General features: G+C 30.9%; 3 protein-coding genes across 4 annotated transcripts in view; 1 reads left to right on the plus strand and 2 right to left on the minus strand.

Annotated features, from left to right (window-relative positions):
• Window positions 1-19,543, plus strand: part of Alphacop (coatomer subunit alpha) — a 66,946-nt gene extending 47,403 nt beyond the window's left edge. Inside the window, exons 1-6 of one of the 2 annotated variants that reach the window (XM_083043607.1) lie at window positions 10,228-10,421; window positions 14,375-14,790; window positions 15,115-15,923; window positions 16,171-17,118; window positions 17,530-18,699; window positions 18,839-19,542. In XM_083043607.1, coding sequence (XP_082899733.1) covers window positions 10,342-10,421; window positions 14,375-14,790; window positions 15,115-15,923; window positions 16,171-17,118; window positions 17,530-18,699; window positions 18,839-19,042 — 3,627 coding nt within the window. In that variant the 5' untranslated portion in view covers window positions 10,228-10,341 and the 3' untranslated portion in view covers window positions 19,043-19,542. Of the gene's footprint in view, window positions 1-10,227; window positions 10,422-14,374; window positions 14,791-15,114; window positions 15,924-16,170; window positions 17,119-17,529; window positions 18,700-18,838 lie in introns of those variants that run through there. The other variant, XM_083043608.1, reaches the window with a different exon arrangement.
• On the minus strand, window positions 8,080-9,961 carry Creld (Cysteine rich with EGF like domains). The gene is made up of 4 exons (XM_083044297.1): window positions 9,559-9,961; window positions 8,610-9,267; window positions 8,432-8,527; window positions 8,080-8,362 (listed from the first exon to the last, which is right to left on the minus strand). The coding sequence occupies exons 1-4, from the start codon at window positions 9,721-9,723 to the stop codon at window positions 8,142-8,144; spliced, it is 1,140 nt and encodes a 379-aa protein (XP_082900423.1). The 5' UTR covers window positions 9,724-9,961; the 3' UTR covers window positions 8,080-8,141.
• On the minus strand, window positions 10,845-12,146 carry LOC145939843 (uncharacterized). The gene is made up of 2 exons (XM_083044466.1): window positions 12,114-12,146; window positions 10,845-11,896 (listed from the first exon to the last, which is right to left on the minus strand). Exons 1-2 carry the CDS (start codon window positions 12,144-12,146, stop codon window positions 10,877-10,879), a joined length of 1,053 nt encoding a protein of 350 aa, XP_082900592.1. The 3' UTR covers window positions 10,845-10,876.
• Window positions 19,544-20,410: the final 867 nt, after the last annotated feature.

Below are 20,410 nucleotides of genomic sequence, written 5' to 3' on the forward strand. Positions count from 1 at the left end.
TTCGTCCATCTAGCGGCATAAAATAAAACTTTCAATCAATCTATTGTTTTCTACGAAATATATTTTTTATCAATTGTAATTCTCGGATTCTCTCGGATTTTATAGAAAGACAAATAATTTAAATATTTGTGTATATATGTATTTTCTTTTTATATATATAAAATAATTTTAATCTGTTTATTTATAATAACGTAGTATAAGTATAGACACACTTTTATACACAATTGTAGGACAAACAATCATCGAGAAACCATTAATGTAACATTGTTGTGTGACATTTTTCTTACATTTATTTTTATGAGATCATTATATATGTGATCATTCGAGATATATACTGATAACTTTAATTAAATATTAAAAAAGAAAACTATATTCTCACATTTAGCTGCCTTAGTCATAAATAAATTAATTTTATTTAGGAGAACTATTATATATATGAAACTATTTATGATTCTGATAAAAATACGAGTTTTTGACAAGTTGTTTGTATACCTATATATATTTTTAGGCTATTATGGATCTTTTCCAAAATTAGCTTACACAGCCTATTTGCCAAAACAAATAATAGCAATTATTTTCAATCATTATAGAAAACTTTTCGAAGTTGTGTTTTGATTGGACTCGATTTTACATTCGTTCACGCGGTTAGTCGAAGGCCTTTTTGTTTTTCAAATATTACTGCATATACATAATAAAGACACCTGAAAAATAGAAAAAACTGAATTAATTCTTTCTCGATTGGAAACTTTTCCGAATAATTCTGTACAATACAATACTTCTTTGAACAACTTTATAATATATTTTTTAATATGTTACATAGTACATAATATAATATTTAAATTCTGCAAAAATCTCTCCGCAGACAAAAATGCATTTTTTTAAACGTTGTCATTTTTACGCAAGTCTCTTTATAGTGCAAGCAAATATGTAAAATAACTTATTAATTGTTATTTTTTTTCTTATTTGTAACATGTGTTGAAAGGCCTATCTTTGAATATAATCAAATTTTCAATTATTTTTTATAGTTTCGTAGTTTAAGGTCTTAAAAATGAGTTCCTAAAAGGATTTTTAGGAATTTTAAAAATTTACATTGGTATAATTAAGGCTACACAAAAAATCAGATGCCTTCAGTTTTTCGTATGTAATGGTCGAAAAATAGCTCAAACACTTTTGTCTCTGTTTTTCTTTTTATGTTCTCATTGTCCTCGACAAGGTCTTTCTTTGTTATCTTGAGCCTTAAATACCTGATAGAAGGTCTCAGATGAATTTGCTCTTTCAATAACGCACTATATATATATATATAGATTACAGATAAAGAATTTCTCAAAGCTCAATGATATATATCAATAAAAGTAACATTATTAAAATGATTAAGAATAAAAAATTGAATGCCAAATAACAGTGTTGTTATAGAATAATTTACGCACGTATTGTATTTTATATTTAATAATTTAATTCTTAGAGATATTAATAAAAATTCTTTATCATCAATCAATACATTATCTTTGATTGCGCTACAGCAATTACTATACAATAGTAATGAAAAATCTATACTGACACGTGCTGAAAAGCATTTTAGTGCAAAGTATATAAGTTTAGTCAACAAATATTTTATTTTCAGAGATTTTTGAAAAGAATATTTTATTAAATATATATTACATATAATATTATATTAAATATACGATATAAAAGTATTACATAATATGCATACAATATGTACATATTGTATAAATATAAGTAATCTATAATTAGTTATGGCTCTCCCCTTTGCATAGATTCCTTCTAACTACTATGTTATAAGAGAATTAATTTTTGAAATATATTACGGTCAAAGGACTTTTAGTTACTGCCAAAAAATGTAATAAATATGAATATTTATTATATCAAATATTGCTTATAAGATGTTTGACTAACGTGGAACGTGTATATATACTGAAATGTGTGGAAATTAACTTCAAGAAACTGCTCGCAGTTTTAGCCATCTAGCGCCGGAGGTTGATAGTTTTTCTAAGGTAGCAAGCTTCTATATTCTATATAATGGGAATTTTAAAAGTAGAAACAGTCCTACACATACAAATCATTGATACAAAATAAACGATCTCACAAATTTCAAAAAGAGAAGTATGATTGATGTGTTAGTAGTGTAGTAAGAAATGTTAATTCCTATGCTCTAACTCTAAAACATAAAAAAAAGAAACAGAAAAATATAGGAAGCATGAAAAAAATATTAAAATTATTATTTGCATTTATTTATGTAGCATTCTAATCAATTATAATATAAGGATTCAGATTTCTATCTTTTACGCAAGAAAGTTTCTATAAACTTTCGGCATAAACATTTATATATGAATTATATATATGCATATTGATACAGCAAATTACATTTATAAACATAAAGTTTAAATGTTAAATGAAGCATACGTAATACACTATTTTTTATAATCATTACAATAAATTACTTAATTATATTAAAATATAACTGATCAATCTATGTAACAAGAAATGATGTTCTATTTTTTGTTCTGCATTAGGTAGTTAAGAATCTTTCACCATTCTAAAAAGTGTTATGAATATAAAGTACGTTGGTTGAAATATACGAACTTCATATACAACGCAAAAGAAATACTAGAAATAGTGATATTTAACCACGAGAAAGCATTATAATAAGCGTCCATCTAGTGTCTAAAAATGAAATGATTTTTAACAGATCTTCGTCTGTGGCACACGAGCTGTGTTTCGATTTGTCAAAATAAGTTTATATAATATATGTAAATATAAAAACATCAATTCAAGAAATTATATTTATAAGTAGAAAGCACAAATTTTAAAATAAAAAAAATAATATGCAATAGACTATGGAAAAATGTGTATAAACTTTGTGCATTTATATAATTATTAGAGAAAGTTTATAAGATTTCTCACAATAAGATGTCTCACGTAAGTAGTTTAAAATACAGAGCTACGTTCTCTGACAATAAAAAATAGTAAAGTGAAAAAGAAATTTTAAGTATCAACGTATACAAAAATAATTGCGCGTACAAAAAACGACTGGATTTTCTTAACGCGATTTTAATCCGTCCGGAAAATCCGTTGCGGAAAATTTATCATAAAACTTCACCAACTTCCACGCACTAATAATAATAATCATATATACATAATAACAGAATTGGGAACGTTACTCTATAAAAGTAACGCGTTACCGTTACCATTATATTTTGTAAAAAGTAACTCATTACCGTTACTCATTATTAATTTCAAAAAATAACCGTTACCGTTTTTACCGTTACTTAAAAAGTAACGATTCATTATTTTTTTCGTCACTTTTGTTATTTATGTTTTGTTATGTTTTTGCTTTTTAATGCTAAAAAGTAAGCTATCAAATTATAAAATTATATTACTTAACAATCAATATTAAATATATAATAATAATAATTTATGTTAAATTCAAAACTCTAAACTAGTCTCTATCTAAGCAAGCATATCTATAGTATATAGCGTACATAGCAAGACAATAGGAAACTAAAAAGTAACGATAAAAGTAACGGCTAATTCGTTACCGTTTCTGTAAAAATGTAACGACGTCAGACAAAAAAAAAGTAACGGCCGTTACTTCCCAACCCTGCATAATAAAAGAAGTTAATAACTGAAGAAGTAAAAAAATCTACTACAGAGGATTCAAAAAATCGATTTTATTCTGCATTTTTTAAAAGCATTATATCCGGAAGAAACGTTTCGAACTTTACTGAAAGGGTCGCAAAATTAACGGAATTCTAAACTTCTGAATAAGATAATACATGATTCTAAAAATCAGCCTGTTTAAGACACGTAAATAGAATGTCCGATTTCTTTGGCAACTACGGACACAAGAGGGTTCATGAACACACTTACACATTCACGGTATTATTACACTAACAATGAGTAAAGAACTGATAAGGCTCTCATACTAAAAACACACGACTTGTTACATTTATTTAGAGATGACTCGCGGGAAAACCGCAAAATGGATATAAAGTCGGTCGACGGATCCGAACCTCGCGTACAATAAAATAAACAATAGAAATAAACGATATTTAATTACGAGAAAGTGTCCTACATACATCCATCTAATATCGAAAACATTTCTACCACATTTTCTTTGCGCGAGCAGTTTCTATCAACATAAAAGAACAGTGAAAAGAACCGCGCGAGAATCAGTTAAACTTGCATTCATAAATGAAAACTAAATCCTATATACAGAATTTCCCGCAAATAATCGTCCCACGTCGTATCCAGATAGAGCAGATTGAACCGAGTAGGGAAGCCCTTTACGTTTCGCGGTCTTCCCGACAATCAATGCGAGATTAATGAAGAAAGATCGGCCGATCCGTGCGAGCGCGAAACTTGGCGGCGAGAAGAGACGGCCTAATGTTTCGCGATTATTCGACACGCGACGAAGCGTCGAGATTAGCAATCGAGCTTAATTATACATTCGCCTATAATCGGGCGACAAGGATGTCTCTTCTCGTTCCGCTGAAATTCGCGGATCGACCGATCCTCTCGATCAACTTCTCCTTGATCATCGCGAAGGTCGCGAAACGAACCTTCCCGCTCGCTTTAATTCGCTCTAGCTGCCCGCGAGATTCGGCGATCCTCGCCGAACGCCCTGTTTTATACGCGAACATGCAATCATTCGGGTATATATTTTCAAGCGAATAGAGACCAATGATTCATTTGACGTTTAAGGAATCGCGGAGCTCACGTCGTTACCTTTTCTCGCTCGATCCTGCGGTTCGATTGTTCTTAATGAAGAAAGATCGGCCGATCCGTGCGAGCGCGAAACTTGGCGGCGAGAAGAGACGGCCTAATGTTTCGCGATTATTCGACACGCGACGAAGCGTCGAGATTAGCAATCGAGCTTAATTATACATTCGCCTATAATCGGGCGACAAGGATGTCTCTTCTCGTTCCGCTGAAATTCGCCGATCGACCGATCCTCGCGGTCAACTTCTCCTTGATCATCGCGAAGGTCGCGAAACGAACCTTCCCGCTCGCTTTAATTCGCTCTAGCTGCCCGCGAGATTCGGCGATCCTCGCCGAACGCCCTGTTTTATACGCGAACATGGAATCATTCGGGTATATATTTTCAAGCGAATAGAGACCAATGATTCATTCGACGTTTAAGGAATCGCGGAGCTCACGTCGTTACCTTTTCTCGCTCGATCCTGCGGTTCGATTGTTCCACTGCGCGTTCTCCAGCCGAGTTATGTATATTTGAATCATCGGGGAGAGAATCGGAGCGTCTTGCGTCGATATCCTCCTGTTCGAGGGTCGACGCGCGAATGATAAGCAGAGCCGCGACGTTTCGAGAATAATAACTCGTTAGACGACATGAAGGTCGAATCTTTTGTCATTGATCATTCGTGGCCCAAGTATTTTACGCGCTGAGGATGTACACGTAATCTGCGCGATATATATTATTCTGCAACCTCGTCGTCATTCGTACAGTGAGACTCGAGCGAGAAGGTAAGGGCTTTGTATGTTATCGTGTTATCGTGCGTGATATTAGGCGAAATGCGATCATTGCGTATAATTATTATGACTAGTAATTATATCAGAGCCTCGCGCGATCGATTATTTTTAAGTGTCTGTGTAATTTTATATTCCGCGTGTATGTATATGTCGTAGGACGTGAAATTGATTTTCGGCAATACTTTAGAGTGAAATATTATATATTTCGTTCGATGCTTTATCGTTTAACTCTTTTCGATGATTTAAATATAATTGGGATTGAGGACGCGCAGTAAAACAATCGGATCGAGTATGTTATTGTATGTATATGTATGTGATAAAATTTAATAGTGTTTTTAAAAAAGTTGGAATAAAAATCAAAAGATTTTGAATTGAAGATTAATATTATATAATGGAGCTTAAAAATAATTGATTCTTGAAAAAAAAAGACATTGTGAATATATGTGCCAGCACATGTAACGTTAACATGATTTATCTTTTAAAAAAAAAGAAAACATTTTTTGTTTTAAATATTACGATTACAGTAACCAATAACAAAATAGATAGAGACCTTCAGTTAAATCAGAGAAAACAAATTACTTTTGCGTTATCATAAAAATTAGGAAAAATCAATCAATCTTTAAGATTATCATTTTATCTCTTTCCCTTCTACACAATCTTGCTTATTTTCATTAAACTTTTGGCATTTGTACAAACAAAATTTATAATTATTACTTTAATAAATTGCTGTCATAAGTTATAAAGTAAATTTTAATATTACAAAGAATTGTTTATTTTATTACTTGATAATGTGTATTAATAACGTTTCGTAAAAATCCGATATAAGTCGATTTTTTTGAGAAAATATAGCTTATGTGACATTTGTATATCATACAGTGGCAAAATAATAATCACAGTCAATAATAATAACACACACACACACACACACACACACACACACACACATATATATATATATAGTAAAAATAACAGTTGAGATACATAAAAATGAAATGTAAGGTAATGATGTTTAAACAAATTTAGTAACATTTTAGAAACTTTAGTAAAATCACAAAATACTGAATAAGAAATATTATAAACATACTGAATTAATAAAAGCTTAAAGAAGTCAAATTTAGCAAATAAATATATAATACATTCTTAAAGAAAATTGAAATAGTCAATGATTGACACTCTCATTTTTATCTAAAATCTAAAAAGAAAAACTTTCGCATTTCTTTCAAACACTATTCTGTTAATTATTTTTGGAATTATATAATGTTTTTGTAAAAAAGATTACTATCAAAAAAATGTTTATATATATTTATATATATTAAGGATTGCTTATATAGTATGATCACACTTAATATGACATATATAAAGAATATATCAAATTTTAACTACGAGAAACTATTTTCAAGTTTGGCCATCTAGCGGCAGAAGTTTCTTCGAAATTTACCTTTCTATGTATGTAATAAATATAAGTATAAAGACATATAATATATAATAGACATAAGCAAATAAAAAATATAAATTGGAAAATTTTATGTATTCGCGCATGACAAAAATACAAATTGCATATCTATATTGTTTTTTGAAAACGTATTGTGAGATGCTCACTATTTTTTTTTGTATTTGAAAATACATACTTGGCAATTCATATTTTGACTCATTTTAGATTTTTGCACTTAAAAGTTCTTACATATATACACACACAAACACATCTCAAATATACAATATATTATACAGTGTCACATTCTTTAATGAATATTAATATAAATTTCTTCTTGTAATTATATTCTTTTGTTCATATTCACATAGTTATTTATCAATATTCTATATAATAATTAATAATAAAATATAATAATTAATAATTATAATTAATAATTATAATGAATATTTGAATAAAATATTTTAATAATATATGATTAATTTTTATTTAAAAAATTTTATAACAAATGCAATAAAAAAATCTGAATTTTATGTCTATTTCTAGCAACATCTTTATATTTTTTTCAATAGAATCGATATTATTTTATTATGTTTGTATTAGAAACTATATTTAGCTATATTAGCAAAAATCGTTTAAATTTCTTTATAAAATATAAAATTATGTAAAGTGTATATAATGTATTTATTTTATTATATCTTCTTATCATTTTATATTGAGGGACAGTTTATATTTTTAAAATAATAAAATATGTGCGTATAATATATTATAATAAAGATATTTAAAACAAAAAATTTATTTTAATAATTTTAAATAAGAAAAATGTTATTAAAAAATAAGCAATATATAATAAAATATAAAACCTAAAAACTGTCTATATTCTTGAAATATTCCAACATCTGGATAAAATTCACACGATAATATAAACAAAGTAAATATATAGATATAAGAAATATACATATATAATATACATATATTAGAAACATAACTTAAAACATGTTTTTAAGGCATATCAATAAAAGATACTATTAGTGAATAAAGACAATTGTCTTTAAACTTTTATAAATGTATGTACATATTTTTTTAAAATTATATATATATATTAATATTATGATCTATTTTGCATATGGATGACTTCTTACATTGACGCAACACAATATTATATAGTGAAATTTCATGAAATTTATTTAAATTGTGTTCCTATTTAAACTGGCCCTAGAATATCCATGTTTGCCACTGTATCCTGAACATTGCTATGTGCAATCATATATTCGGAGACGGATATATATATTGCAACTAACAAGCCAATAACGCTTGCTGCATAAACATTACGCTGCAAGATAATACATATCGCCACACAGAGCCCAAAATATGTGAAATATCGCGCCAGATTTTCTTGTTTCTTGCGACCCAGGAGATCCGAATCTAATAATATAAATTATAAATTATAAAATCATTCTATTCAAGATACACTGGCTTATTTTATATACTTACTTATGCACATATTATCTTTTTTATGGTGTCCCTCGGCACATTTTAAACACATGTCCGGGCCATCGCCGGTACAACCGTTGCAAGCTTTGTCACAAGCTGGAAAGATTTCAAATTTTTAATTTTAGTCATTATAAATTTCAAAGAAATAATGCAGTTTAATAAAGATTTATACTCATACTTAAACAAGCATAGCTTCCTTCTTTATTAATGCAAAACTGATTGCCAGGACAGGTTTCGTCGCTCTTTAAACATTCATCGATATCAAAGCAGCCTTTGTCTTCAATCATGTACCATCCCCTAGCACACTTCTCGCAATCTTTTGGTCCAGCACCTCTGCAAGATCCCTCGCAGGCAGCATGACATACGGAACACAACAAAATTTTTTCATCTTTGTAAGATTCGTAGTACTCTGGAGCACATTCCGAACAGATGTCTCCGATATAGCCCCTGTCGCAAAAGCAACCGCCATTTCCCTTTCTCGTGCCGGCTCCTTTGCACTTGCCATTGTTACTACAGATTTTATCTGGATATCCTGGACAAGGTATACAGTTTGGACCATAGTGATCCTTTGGACAACAACGTTCCGTCTTTTCGATGCAGATATAATCGTGTATATCCGGATAAGTGTCTTGATGTTTAAACCACCACTCCTCTATCTGACCCTCCAATTTCTCCGCTAAAGTATGGCATTGCGTCTCACCATGTGGGACCTCTTTACACAAGTTCTCCTGTATCTCGACCAGTCGAACTTCGCTTCTTGAATATGAACCTAGCTTGTCCTCTTCCCAAGCGCTGTCTCCACCCTCAAACTTGCCACGGTTTGTTCTTTCTAGACCCTATAAATGATTTTTATAAATCATAAGATTTTACATTAATTAAAAAATTGTCTAATATCTAAATGCAATTGCTATTCTTTTATTTTTGACATATTTAATATAATATAATTTTAATATAGAAAATATATAAAGAATATATAAAATTAAATTAAAATTTTTTAAATTAAAAACTTATGAAATTAAATTAATTAATTTAATTTTTAATTTAAATAATTATATTTATATTTTAATACATAATTCATGTTAAAAAAGTACTTTTCTATAAAATTGTAAAGCAACAGATATTTATACCTTTTTGAAACTATTGGTAAATATTTTACATGCTGCGCAAGGAGGAAATTTTTGGGCTTTACGTTCCTCCTTGTCCGGCTTTTCTTTCTCACATTGGATGTTGTTCATGCAAATCGACGCGATTATAAACAAGTTGAGGAAAACAATGCTGGTCTGCACTCGCATTATATATCGCCCCGGCTGTCAGACACAAGTATATAGGTTTATAAAAAAATGTAGGAAGCACAAGAAGGGGAAGGGGGACGATGTATCTGTTACACTCTCCAAAAATATTCAAGGAAACGTCCTCTGAACATCTATTCTATCTCGAATTAGATCATAATTGCAGCAAATAGTTTCATTTGTGAAACGAAGTTGATTGACAGATTGATATCCAAGGTTAGGCGGACCAGACGACAAAACGTGTCTCTGCCCGAGAGCGCATGCGCAGAACCGCCGACCAATCGGAACGCGCCATTTACGATCTGTCAGATGTGTTCCAAATTCTTTGGTCAGTGGGCTGGAAAGAACCACGCGTTGGGCAGCCAATCGAATGCCGACATTTTTAGGGAATTGATTTGTGACTAGGGATTTTTAGGGATTTCATGTATAACTAGAATCTCACTGAAAGAGTCAAGGAGCACATGCGAGTTGCATCTCTAGGTATCCCTATCTGTCATTGTAGTTTATGGTGATATAGTGACGTGTCTCCCGTCGTGTGAGGAGTTTAAAGAATTTCGAGAGGGTGATGTTTAATTAATTAATTACGCGGCGTATCTCAGATCAAAAATTAATCAAGGCAAGATGTTAACGAAATTCGAGACGAAGTCTGCACGAGTGAAAGGATTGTCCTTTCACCCGAAACGTCCCTGGGTGCTTGCGAGGTAAAGTGACAGACGAATCTGATTTATTGACAATTTTTTTGATATTTTTATGTTTGCGAAATTTTATTTATTTAAAATGTTTCATTCAAATTATCCGCTGCGTTAGAAAATTGTTTGGCGAATATTTTTTGAATATATCTGATTGCATAGATTGACAGACATAACCTATCATTTACTGCACAGTACTTTTTATTTAATTTATTTTAATGAATTTAAATATAGAAACTAAGTAAGTTTATAAGAAAGAGATTATTTTTATGATATATTAAAATGAAGAGATTTATAATGTATGTAAATATAAAACGATTTTTATTTTAATATAATTCAAACAAAATGTGTAAAATTGCAGTAAACATTTTATTAAAAATCTTATTATTATTAATATTATCAGAAGATAGAATTATTAGAAGGTAAAATATTTATAAAGTATGTTTTAATTATTGATATATATATTTCTAAGATGTAGCGGTAGTTGATTTCTCCATCAAAGGACTTGTTTCTGTATTTGCAAGTTCAGTAGTATTTGTTTTGCTCTCCGTAGTTTGTTCATCAAAACTCTCTGTTACTGCAGAGTTTACAGGTTTACTACTCGTAATTTCTTCCCCTACTTTTTTAGTCACCAATTCCAGTTTGTCTACAGAGATATCAGATTTATTTGATGTTTCATCGACTATATTTTCTGTTGATCCCAGATCGGATCTTGATTCTATTATACTGGATTCCATAGAGCTGGATTCAGAAATAGTGGTATTAATTTGTGAGCTTTTAGTATTGTTTGATTCCAGAGATATTTTCGAATCTTGAGCAGCTGTTGATGTCTGATATCTGGTGCTGTTGCTAGGATTCGTGATTGCTTGATGAAATAATGGCACAATAGGATTGTAGAGATTAAAATTGTGCAAAGGTAATTTTAACTGGGAATACGGATTGTGAAGATAATAATTCTGCCCTGCGTCTGGTGATACGTAATATCTTGGAAGCACCGTTGGAAAGTTTAGTAAATTTGTCCTAAATGTAGAATAAGGCACAAAGGAGATTTGCTGCAGAGGTGCTTGATATTCGACAAAATTATTATCTGCTTGAAAACTTTTTGACAGTTTCTTTCCTTCCCTGGAATTTTCAACACTCGAATTGAAATCTTCTTGTTCAGTCATACTCGCTTCTTCAGATTTAGATTGCTGTTTCGAAGACACTGAATTCTCTTCGGTTTTTTCTAATATATTTTTTTCTGAATATCTTTCTGACAGTTTCATCGAATCCATTTCTTGCCGCAACCTGCTCAAAGAATCAGCACCAGTTGTGAAAACAACATTACTTTCGCCACCATTCAAATCCTGAGTTGCATAGGAATATCCACTGAGAGCAGGATTAGATTCAGATTCTGTGTATATCAGTCTTGGAGTGTTAGAAAATGCCAGGTGAATGTCCTCGTATGAAACAGAGTACGTTTTCACTGATGTTATACCTATAAAAAGCTAAAAAAAAAAAAAGTAAACAAAAAACATGATTTATTTGACATAAATAAATACATAAATTATTCATTAATTTAGCAATGATTTTAATGGCTGAATTATATGATAAATAATTTGCGAAAAATTGATATTTTGGATTTTTATTGAAAAATTGATTAAAATAAGGATTTTGAATGTTTTAAGAATTTTTTTATTTAAATGTGCAAATGCATATACTCACAATAACAGTGCAAAAGAATCGTGGAAGCGCCATTGTCGAAAGTCGACAAAGGGATGTGAGCTTAGTACAATAAAGGAGCGAACTACCAGGATGCATAATGATGTGATCTCTATATACACAGTGTACATTTCACGTCCCTACCACTCTCCCTTTCTTTTTTGTACACGTCCGCTTCTGACGACCTGATTCCACAGAAATGTCCTGAGGGGATATGAGGGGTCTGTATTGGTTTGTATCTCGTCAGATTCGTCAAACTTATGTAGCATATGTAGATTGAATTTTATTTTAGTTTTATCGAGTATCTTGATGCATCAGAGTAAAAACAAACTGTCTAGTTTGGAAGGATAAATTAATCTTCATCATGCATATTTATATTATCTCAAAATTATTTTTATTAATATACATATGTCAAATTATATATATAAAATTTGATATATATTAATAAAAAAATATATTAATTTAATACATATTGATACATATCAATTTGATATATATATAAATATATATTAGTAAAAATATTTTAATAAAAATATAAGGGATGTTCCCCATTTTAATTGATATAATCATGTATTGCTTAAATTATAATTGTAAGAGAAAATATTTCATACAAAAGTTAAAAGGTTTTGAGAAGGAAATAAGTTGATAATCTTGAATTTTAATCAAGGTCATTTCTCAATCATGGTCAAGTTTTTAAAAATAAAACTACTCTAACTTTTTTTTTTTTATATAAATCAGTTTCTCGCAATATTTGGCATAAAAAGTTATACGGATAGGATGTCCAAAAAGTGTATAATTTACGAGATTATATATTTTGTACTTTAATATTTTAATAATATAATTTTACATAATTTATAAAATATTTCGTAAAATGTTCATTTTTCTATCTTATTTGAATACTTTTACACACAAAATGAGAAGAATCAATTGGTATAAAAAATATATTGTTTTTATAAAAAGTATATAATAAATTATATTATTATTATATATTACTGTATGTAATAAATATTATTGTAAATATATGTAATAAGTATATATAAACAATTTGCAACTAGCAGCTACATATTTTTTCTTGTATTTCTTTTATATTTTTTCTTGTAATTGCAATAATAGTTTTATCATTTATGTAAATTGTGTTTTTGGAATTATAAAATATTACAACCAGTAATGAATCATTCCTTGATTTAACATCAAACTAATGACTAATTTGGCAATCATGTTTGATCTCTTTATATATGTATGAGCGAATTTGTCACAACAGTTAATTTATATTCATACGTATTTTAAAATGATTATTGGTAGGAGATCTCGAACCCAAAAGCAATTATGCGTTTTTTCGATATTCAGATTAAGTAATGGATGTACCACGCCTTTTTCTGAGGATAATAGAAACAAGATATATAAGATGGTTAAAAATGCAATGCCTCAAGAATCCATTAAATTTCACTTTAAGAAGTCATAATTATAGACTATTCATTAAATAGTTCATTTAAAAGTATATATTCACTTTAGAGATAATTAAATTAAATTCATTAATCTCAAGTTTATTATTTATTATAATATTTATTTTTAAATTCGCGTTATTTTCGTTCCATTGCGATATCGGGACACCCTATACATATAGAGGCGTAGGCCCGAAATCCAGTTTCCGAATGACCTCTATATTTATGCCTCATTTTGTAACCGCTCAGACAAAAAAATCACCGGTTTTCGCAATCCTGGCCTCGTAAAATTTCTGATATTGCTTGTAACGAAAGGGATAATATTTACGGTGTACGAACCGATATAAGCAATTTTTCGTATATTCGCGAAATAAAGTGCATTTATATGTACAAAAAAATTACAGGAATTAAATAACACGCTTAAAAATAGAGAAATTTTGCATCAACAAAATTTAATATCTTGAAATATAATAATTTAAGTAAGAATAAAATATAAAATAAATTTTTTTTTATCTCACACATTCTTTAGTTTTATAAAATATTTACATCGTGCTTTGCAAAGTATTGCAATTTTTTTTATAGATTGTGTAAAATAAATACAGTAATAAAATATATTAATAAAATATATAATTAATATATTTATTAATTATATTAATTAATTATTAATTACATTTATTAATATATTTTTTAATAATATATTTATATTATATTAATGAATTATTAATGTAATATATGATTAATAAAATATACTACGCTATAATTTTGCATAAAATTCTGTATATGTATAAAATTTTAATAACAATATAATTGTTTAAATTTCAGTTTGCACAATGGCGTCATCCAATTATGGGACTATCGTATGTGCACCTTGCTCGACAAATTCGACGAGCACGACGGACCCGTACGTGGCATATGTTTCCACAATCAGCAGCCGTTGTTCGTTTCCGGAGGTGACGATTACAAGATCAAGGTTTGGAACTACAAGCAACGTAGATGCATCTTCACTCTACTGGGTCATCTGGACTACATCAGGACCACTGTGTTCCATCAAGAGTATCCCTGGATCCTCAGCGCTTCGGACGATCAGACCATCCGAATCTGGAACTGGCAAAGTCGCACTTGCATTTGCGTGTTGACCGGGCACAATCACTACGTAATGTGTGCCCAATTCCATCCTGCAGAAGATCTTATCGTGTCGGCTTCGTTGGATCAAACTGTCCGCGTTTGGGATATTTCTGGTGCAAAAAAATTATTTTTTTATATATATATTTATCATATTTTTATATATTTATTATATATAATTATATTATTTTTTGCATAAACACATTAGATGCATGTGTGCATTAAAGGTTTAGAATATTGTATCAAAATAAAAAATGTAACAAATAATATTAAATAATTTAAGATTTAATATTAATTTTTAAAAAATAAAAAATTTAAGAATTAAATTTTAATATAAAATTTATATTTATTTTTTATAGATTCGTATATAATTGCAAAATTAAAATAATTGATATAATTGTTTTAGAATGTAATGGCAAAGAAAAATGCTTTAATTGCAGGATTGCGCAAGAAGAACGTGGCACCAGGTCCAGGAGGTCTCGAGGATCACCTGAAGAATCCGGGAGCGACCGATTTATTCGGCCAGGCTGACGCAGTAGTGAAGTACGTCCTCGAAGGTCACGATAGAGGTGTAAATTGGGCGTGCTTTCACGGTACGTTGCCTCTGATCGTCTCCGGAGCAGATGATCGGCAGATCAAAATGTGGCGGATGAACGACGCTAAGGCCTGGGAAGTGGACACGTGTCGCGGCCATTACAACAACGTATCCTGCGTGCTGTTTCACCCCAGACAGGATCTCATTCTCTCCAATTCGGAGGATAAGAGTATCAGAGTCTGGGACATGACGAAGCGCACGTGTTTGCATACGTTTAGACGGGAACACGAGAGATTCTGGGTTCTCGCCGCTCATCCGACCCTGAACCTCTTCGCCGCCGGTCACGATTCCGGAATGATCATCTTCAAACTCGAAAGGGAACGTCCTGCGTACGCGGTTTACGGAAATCTTCTGTATTACGTAAAGGATCGTTTCCTTCGAAAGCTGGATTTTACCACGTCTAAGGATACGTCGGTGATGCAGATACGCGGCGGGGGAAAGACGCCTCCCTACAGTATGTCGTACAATCAGGCGGAAAACAGCGTTCTAGTGTGCACGAGATCGCCCTCGAATATCGAGAATAGCACTTACGATTTGTACATGATACCGCGCGAAGGGGATTCGAGCACGGATGCTGATACCAAACGGGCATCCGGTGTCACCGCTATCTGGGTTGCCAGGAATCGTTTCGCTGTATTGGATAGAGCGTATTCGGTAAATTAAGTTTTACAATGATTAATTTTAAAAATTTAGTATCTTAATTATTTTGTTTAAATTCTTATTATATTTTTATAAAATATATTGAAATTATATATTAAATATATTATATTATATTATATTATATTATTATATATTTTATAAAAATATAAGAATTTAAACAAAATATATATATTAAATAAATATTTAATAAGATAATAATATATTTTTATGCATGTTTTTAAATAATAAATATTTTTTCCAGTTGGTTATCAAGAATCTGAAGAACGAGGTGACGAAGAAGGTGCAGATTCCAAACTGCGATGAAATATTTTACGCCGGCACTGGCATGTTACTCTTGCGCGACCCAGAACAGGTAACCCTATTCGACGTACAGCAGAAGAGAACATTGGCAGAGGTGAAAATCGCAAAGTGCAGATACGTCGTTTGGTCCAGCGACATGTCTCATGTCGCCTTGTTGGCCAAACACACTGTCAACATTTGCAATCGTCGGTTGGAGTCTCTCTGTTCCGTGCACGAGAATACGAGGGTAAAATCCGGCGCCTGGGACGATTCCGGTGTATTCATTTATACAACCAGCAACCATATCAAATACGCGATCAGCAACGGCGATCACGGTATCATTCGCACGCTGGACTTACCGATCTACGTCACGAGGGTGAGGGGAAATCAAGTTTACTGCTTGGACCGAGAATGCAGACCGAGGATACTTCGGATAGATCCGACGGAGTATAAATTCAAGCTGGCGCTGATCAACAGGAAGTACGAGGAAGTCTTGCATATGGTTCGCACCGCGAATCTCGTTGGACAGTCGATTATAGCGTATCTGCAACAGAAGGGATATCCAGAAGTGGCGCTTCACTTCGTGAAGGACGAAAAGACCAGATTCGGTCTCGCGCTTGAATGCGGTAACATCGAGGTAGCCTTGGAAGCGGCGAGATCGCTTGATCAGAAATCGTGCTGGGAGAGCTTAGCCCAAACCGCTTTGCTGCAAGGCAATCATCAAGTCGTGGAAATGTGTTATCAGAGGACCAAGAACTTCGAGAAATTGGCCTTCCTTTATCTCATAACCGGTAACCTAGAGAAACTGCGTAAGATGATAAAAATTGCGGAAATTCGAAAGGACGTATCGGGACAGTATCAAGGAAGTTTGCTGCTTGGTGACATTTACGAGCGAGCTAAGATTTTGCGGGTATATATATGCTGTCTATTTTATAGTTAATACTTTTATTTATTTGTTTGAAGAAAAGTCTTTATAAATTTAAGAAATATTTTTAAAAGTCTTTATAGCTGAATAATAATAATTATAATAATAGTTACATATTTTATTATAATTATATATTTTATATAGATTAATAATAATTATTACATTATAATATACATATAATAATAATTATATAATAATTATTATAATTTATATAATTATATAATAATATTTATAGATGAATAATAGTAATTATATAATTATAGTTTATATAATAATATATTTATAGATGAATAATAATTTATATATATATATATATTTATTATAATTATTATTATATAATTAATATATATTTATATAATAATTATATATAAATTTCTCTATTCAAACCCTTTGCAGAACTCTGGACAAGCATCTTTGGCGTATGTGACTGAGAAAATTCACGGTATATCAAACGAGGAAGACGATGCCCAGTACGAATCGATGAGCGAGGAACTTTCTGCCCTGGAGAAGGGTGCTATATACCTTCGTCCACCCGTACCTATTCAACAAGCTGAAAACAACTGGCCGCTGCTGACAGTTTCTAAAGGTTTCTTCGAGGGCGCGATGATGTCTCGCAGCAGAACTCAGGTAGCAGCCGCTTTAGCTCTGGAAGACGACGGTGCAACGACACCCGAAGGCTGGGGCAACGACGAGGAACTCGGTATAGACGATGAAGAACTGGTGGACGCGGAAATCGCGCCGGAAGGCGAGGAGAATCCTGGCTGGGACGTCGAAGACGTCGATCTTCCGCCGGAACTCGAGGCTGCGACGACCGCCAACGAAGACGGTTATTATTCCCCGCCCACTAAAGGAGTTCCCCCGACCCAGCATTGGGTTAACAACTCCAAACTGGCGATAGATCATATATTGGCCGGCTCGTTCGAGTCCGCTTTCCGAATACTGAACAACCAAGTCGGAGTGGTGGAATTCGGACCTTATCAGTCCTTGTTTTTAAATACGTACGCTCGTTCCAAGACGTCCTACGCCTGTCTGCCCAGTGTACCGTCGTTGTACGGATATCCGCAAAGAAACTGGAAGGATACCAACTGGAAGGACGCCACGTCGAAAACTGGTGTACCTGCGGTGGGTTTACATCTTAGCGAATTGGTTCAGCGTCTTCAGATGTGCTATCAACTGACGACCAACGGCAAGTTTGGCAAAGCGATAGAGAAGCTGCAAGGAATCTTGCTGAGCGTGCCGTTGCTCGTCGTTGATACCAAACAGGACATCGCGGAGGCTCAACAGCTGATTCAAATTTGTCGCGAGTATATCTTGGGTTTGAAGATGGAAACTGAACGTAAAATGCTACCCAGAGCCACGTTAGCCGAGCAGAAAAGAATTTGCGAGATGGCGGCGTACTTTACACACTGTAATCTGCAACCCGTACATCAGGTTCTCACACTTCAAGTAGCTGTGAATCTGTTCTACAAATTGAAGAATTACAAAACCGCTGCCTCGTTCGCGAGAAGATTACTCGAGCTCGGACCAAATCCTGAACTGGCGCAAAAAAATCGAGTTCTGTTACAGGTACTTTTATTTTTATTGTAAATTGATATTTATGTAAATATATATTTATATATAAATGTATTTATTGTATATTTTATATATTTACATATTTATTGTTATATTTATTGATATACTTATAAATAAAAAATTTATTTTTCAGTCTTGCGATAAGAATCCTGTCGATGAGCATAAATTAGCATACGATGAACACAATCCATTCTCATTGTGCGCAAGCACATTTACACCTATTTACAAAGGAAAACCAGAAGTGAAGTGTCTATTATGCGGTGCCAGCTATAATCCGCAATTTAAAGATACAATCTGCAAGATATGTGAAGTTGCTTTGATAGGCAAAGAACGTTAAAATTCAATTTATATTGTTATTACGCTATTAATCTTGTAAGTAATACACTTTTTATTTACATAAATATATATACTTAAAGTATTATATATATATATATTTTTTGTAATAGATAAACCAATTTTTATTTGATTAATTGTAATATATGTCACTTATTGTTTCAAACGATCTAAAGAGGCATCTGATTTTAAGAATGCAAGATAAATCGTTTTTATTAATTTGAGACATAATTCTAAATTAATATATTAAAGATGAAAAGAAATAGAAAAAGAAAATATCTATTTTCGACTTTAAAGTTAGTTGTACTTTGTCACTTCGTGAAATATAGATAGAAATGAATTTTGAACTTATTTCAAACATCGATTTAACAAGCGATGACATATTTTATACTTATTTTATTCCATTTCAATTTAACATTAATTTAAATAAGTGACTCTTAAATATTGTAATATATAATAAAATAATATAAAATTTAGTCTATCGATTATCAGAGATATATATCTCATTTTCCAACATAATTTATAAAAAAATAGAAATGTTTGTGTAAAGAAGTACTATGTTTATAAATAAAACTTTATCGATTCCTATCATATGATATAGCAATTTCATGAGATAAATATCAAAAACATAATTCGAATATATTAAATTTTGTATATTATACTTGTATATTTTATATAGGACAAAATTCTATGTTCTATATAACAGCAACTTTACATAAATGATATTCTTTGCCAGAGATTGATTAATGTATTATTATTTAAACGCGTGAAGGAATTTGTTTAAAGGATCTTCAGTTAAAAGAGATAAGAATTTAAATATAAATAAATGTAAATTAATATGTATTTTTTAAAAAATTACAAATATTTTAAAAAATATTAAATGCAAATATAAGAAGAAACATTTTTATTTAGAAAGAACCACATTTTAAAAATGTCTATTTTAAATGAATGTTTAAAGAAACATTTTCCTTTTGTAAAAATGAGTTTGGACACCTATTTTACATATTTCTGCTAATTATTATATCTTTTCTATTGTACATAGGGTCTGAAAAGAAGGAACAATCGATCTTCGACTTCTCAAAATTATTTTTATTTTAAAAAACATTTAAAAATGCCTATTTTCCATTTGCTCATTTTAAATAGATGTCTAAAAAACATTTTCCTTTTTGCATTTTCAAGTGAACATCCATTTCGCATATCGCTACTAATAATAATATATTATATAATAATAGTAATATAAATATGTAATATTTATATTATTAAATATATAATAATATAAATATTATATAATAATAGTAATATAAATATTATGTAATTATATTATTAAATAGTATAAGTATATAATAATAATCTTTTTTATTGTGCATTTTTA

Source organism: Prenolepis imparis, unplaced genomic scaffold (genome assembly GCF_030444845.1).
Source record: "Prenolepis imparis isolate NDT839.2.m4 unplaced genomic scaffold, iyPreImpa1.0 SCAF_8, whole genome shotgun sequence".
In the NCBI taxonomy this organism is placed as follows: Eukaryota; Metazoa; Arthropoda; class Insecta; order Hymenoptera; family Formicidae; genus Prenolepis; species Prenolepis imparis.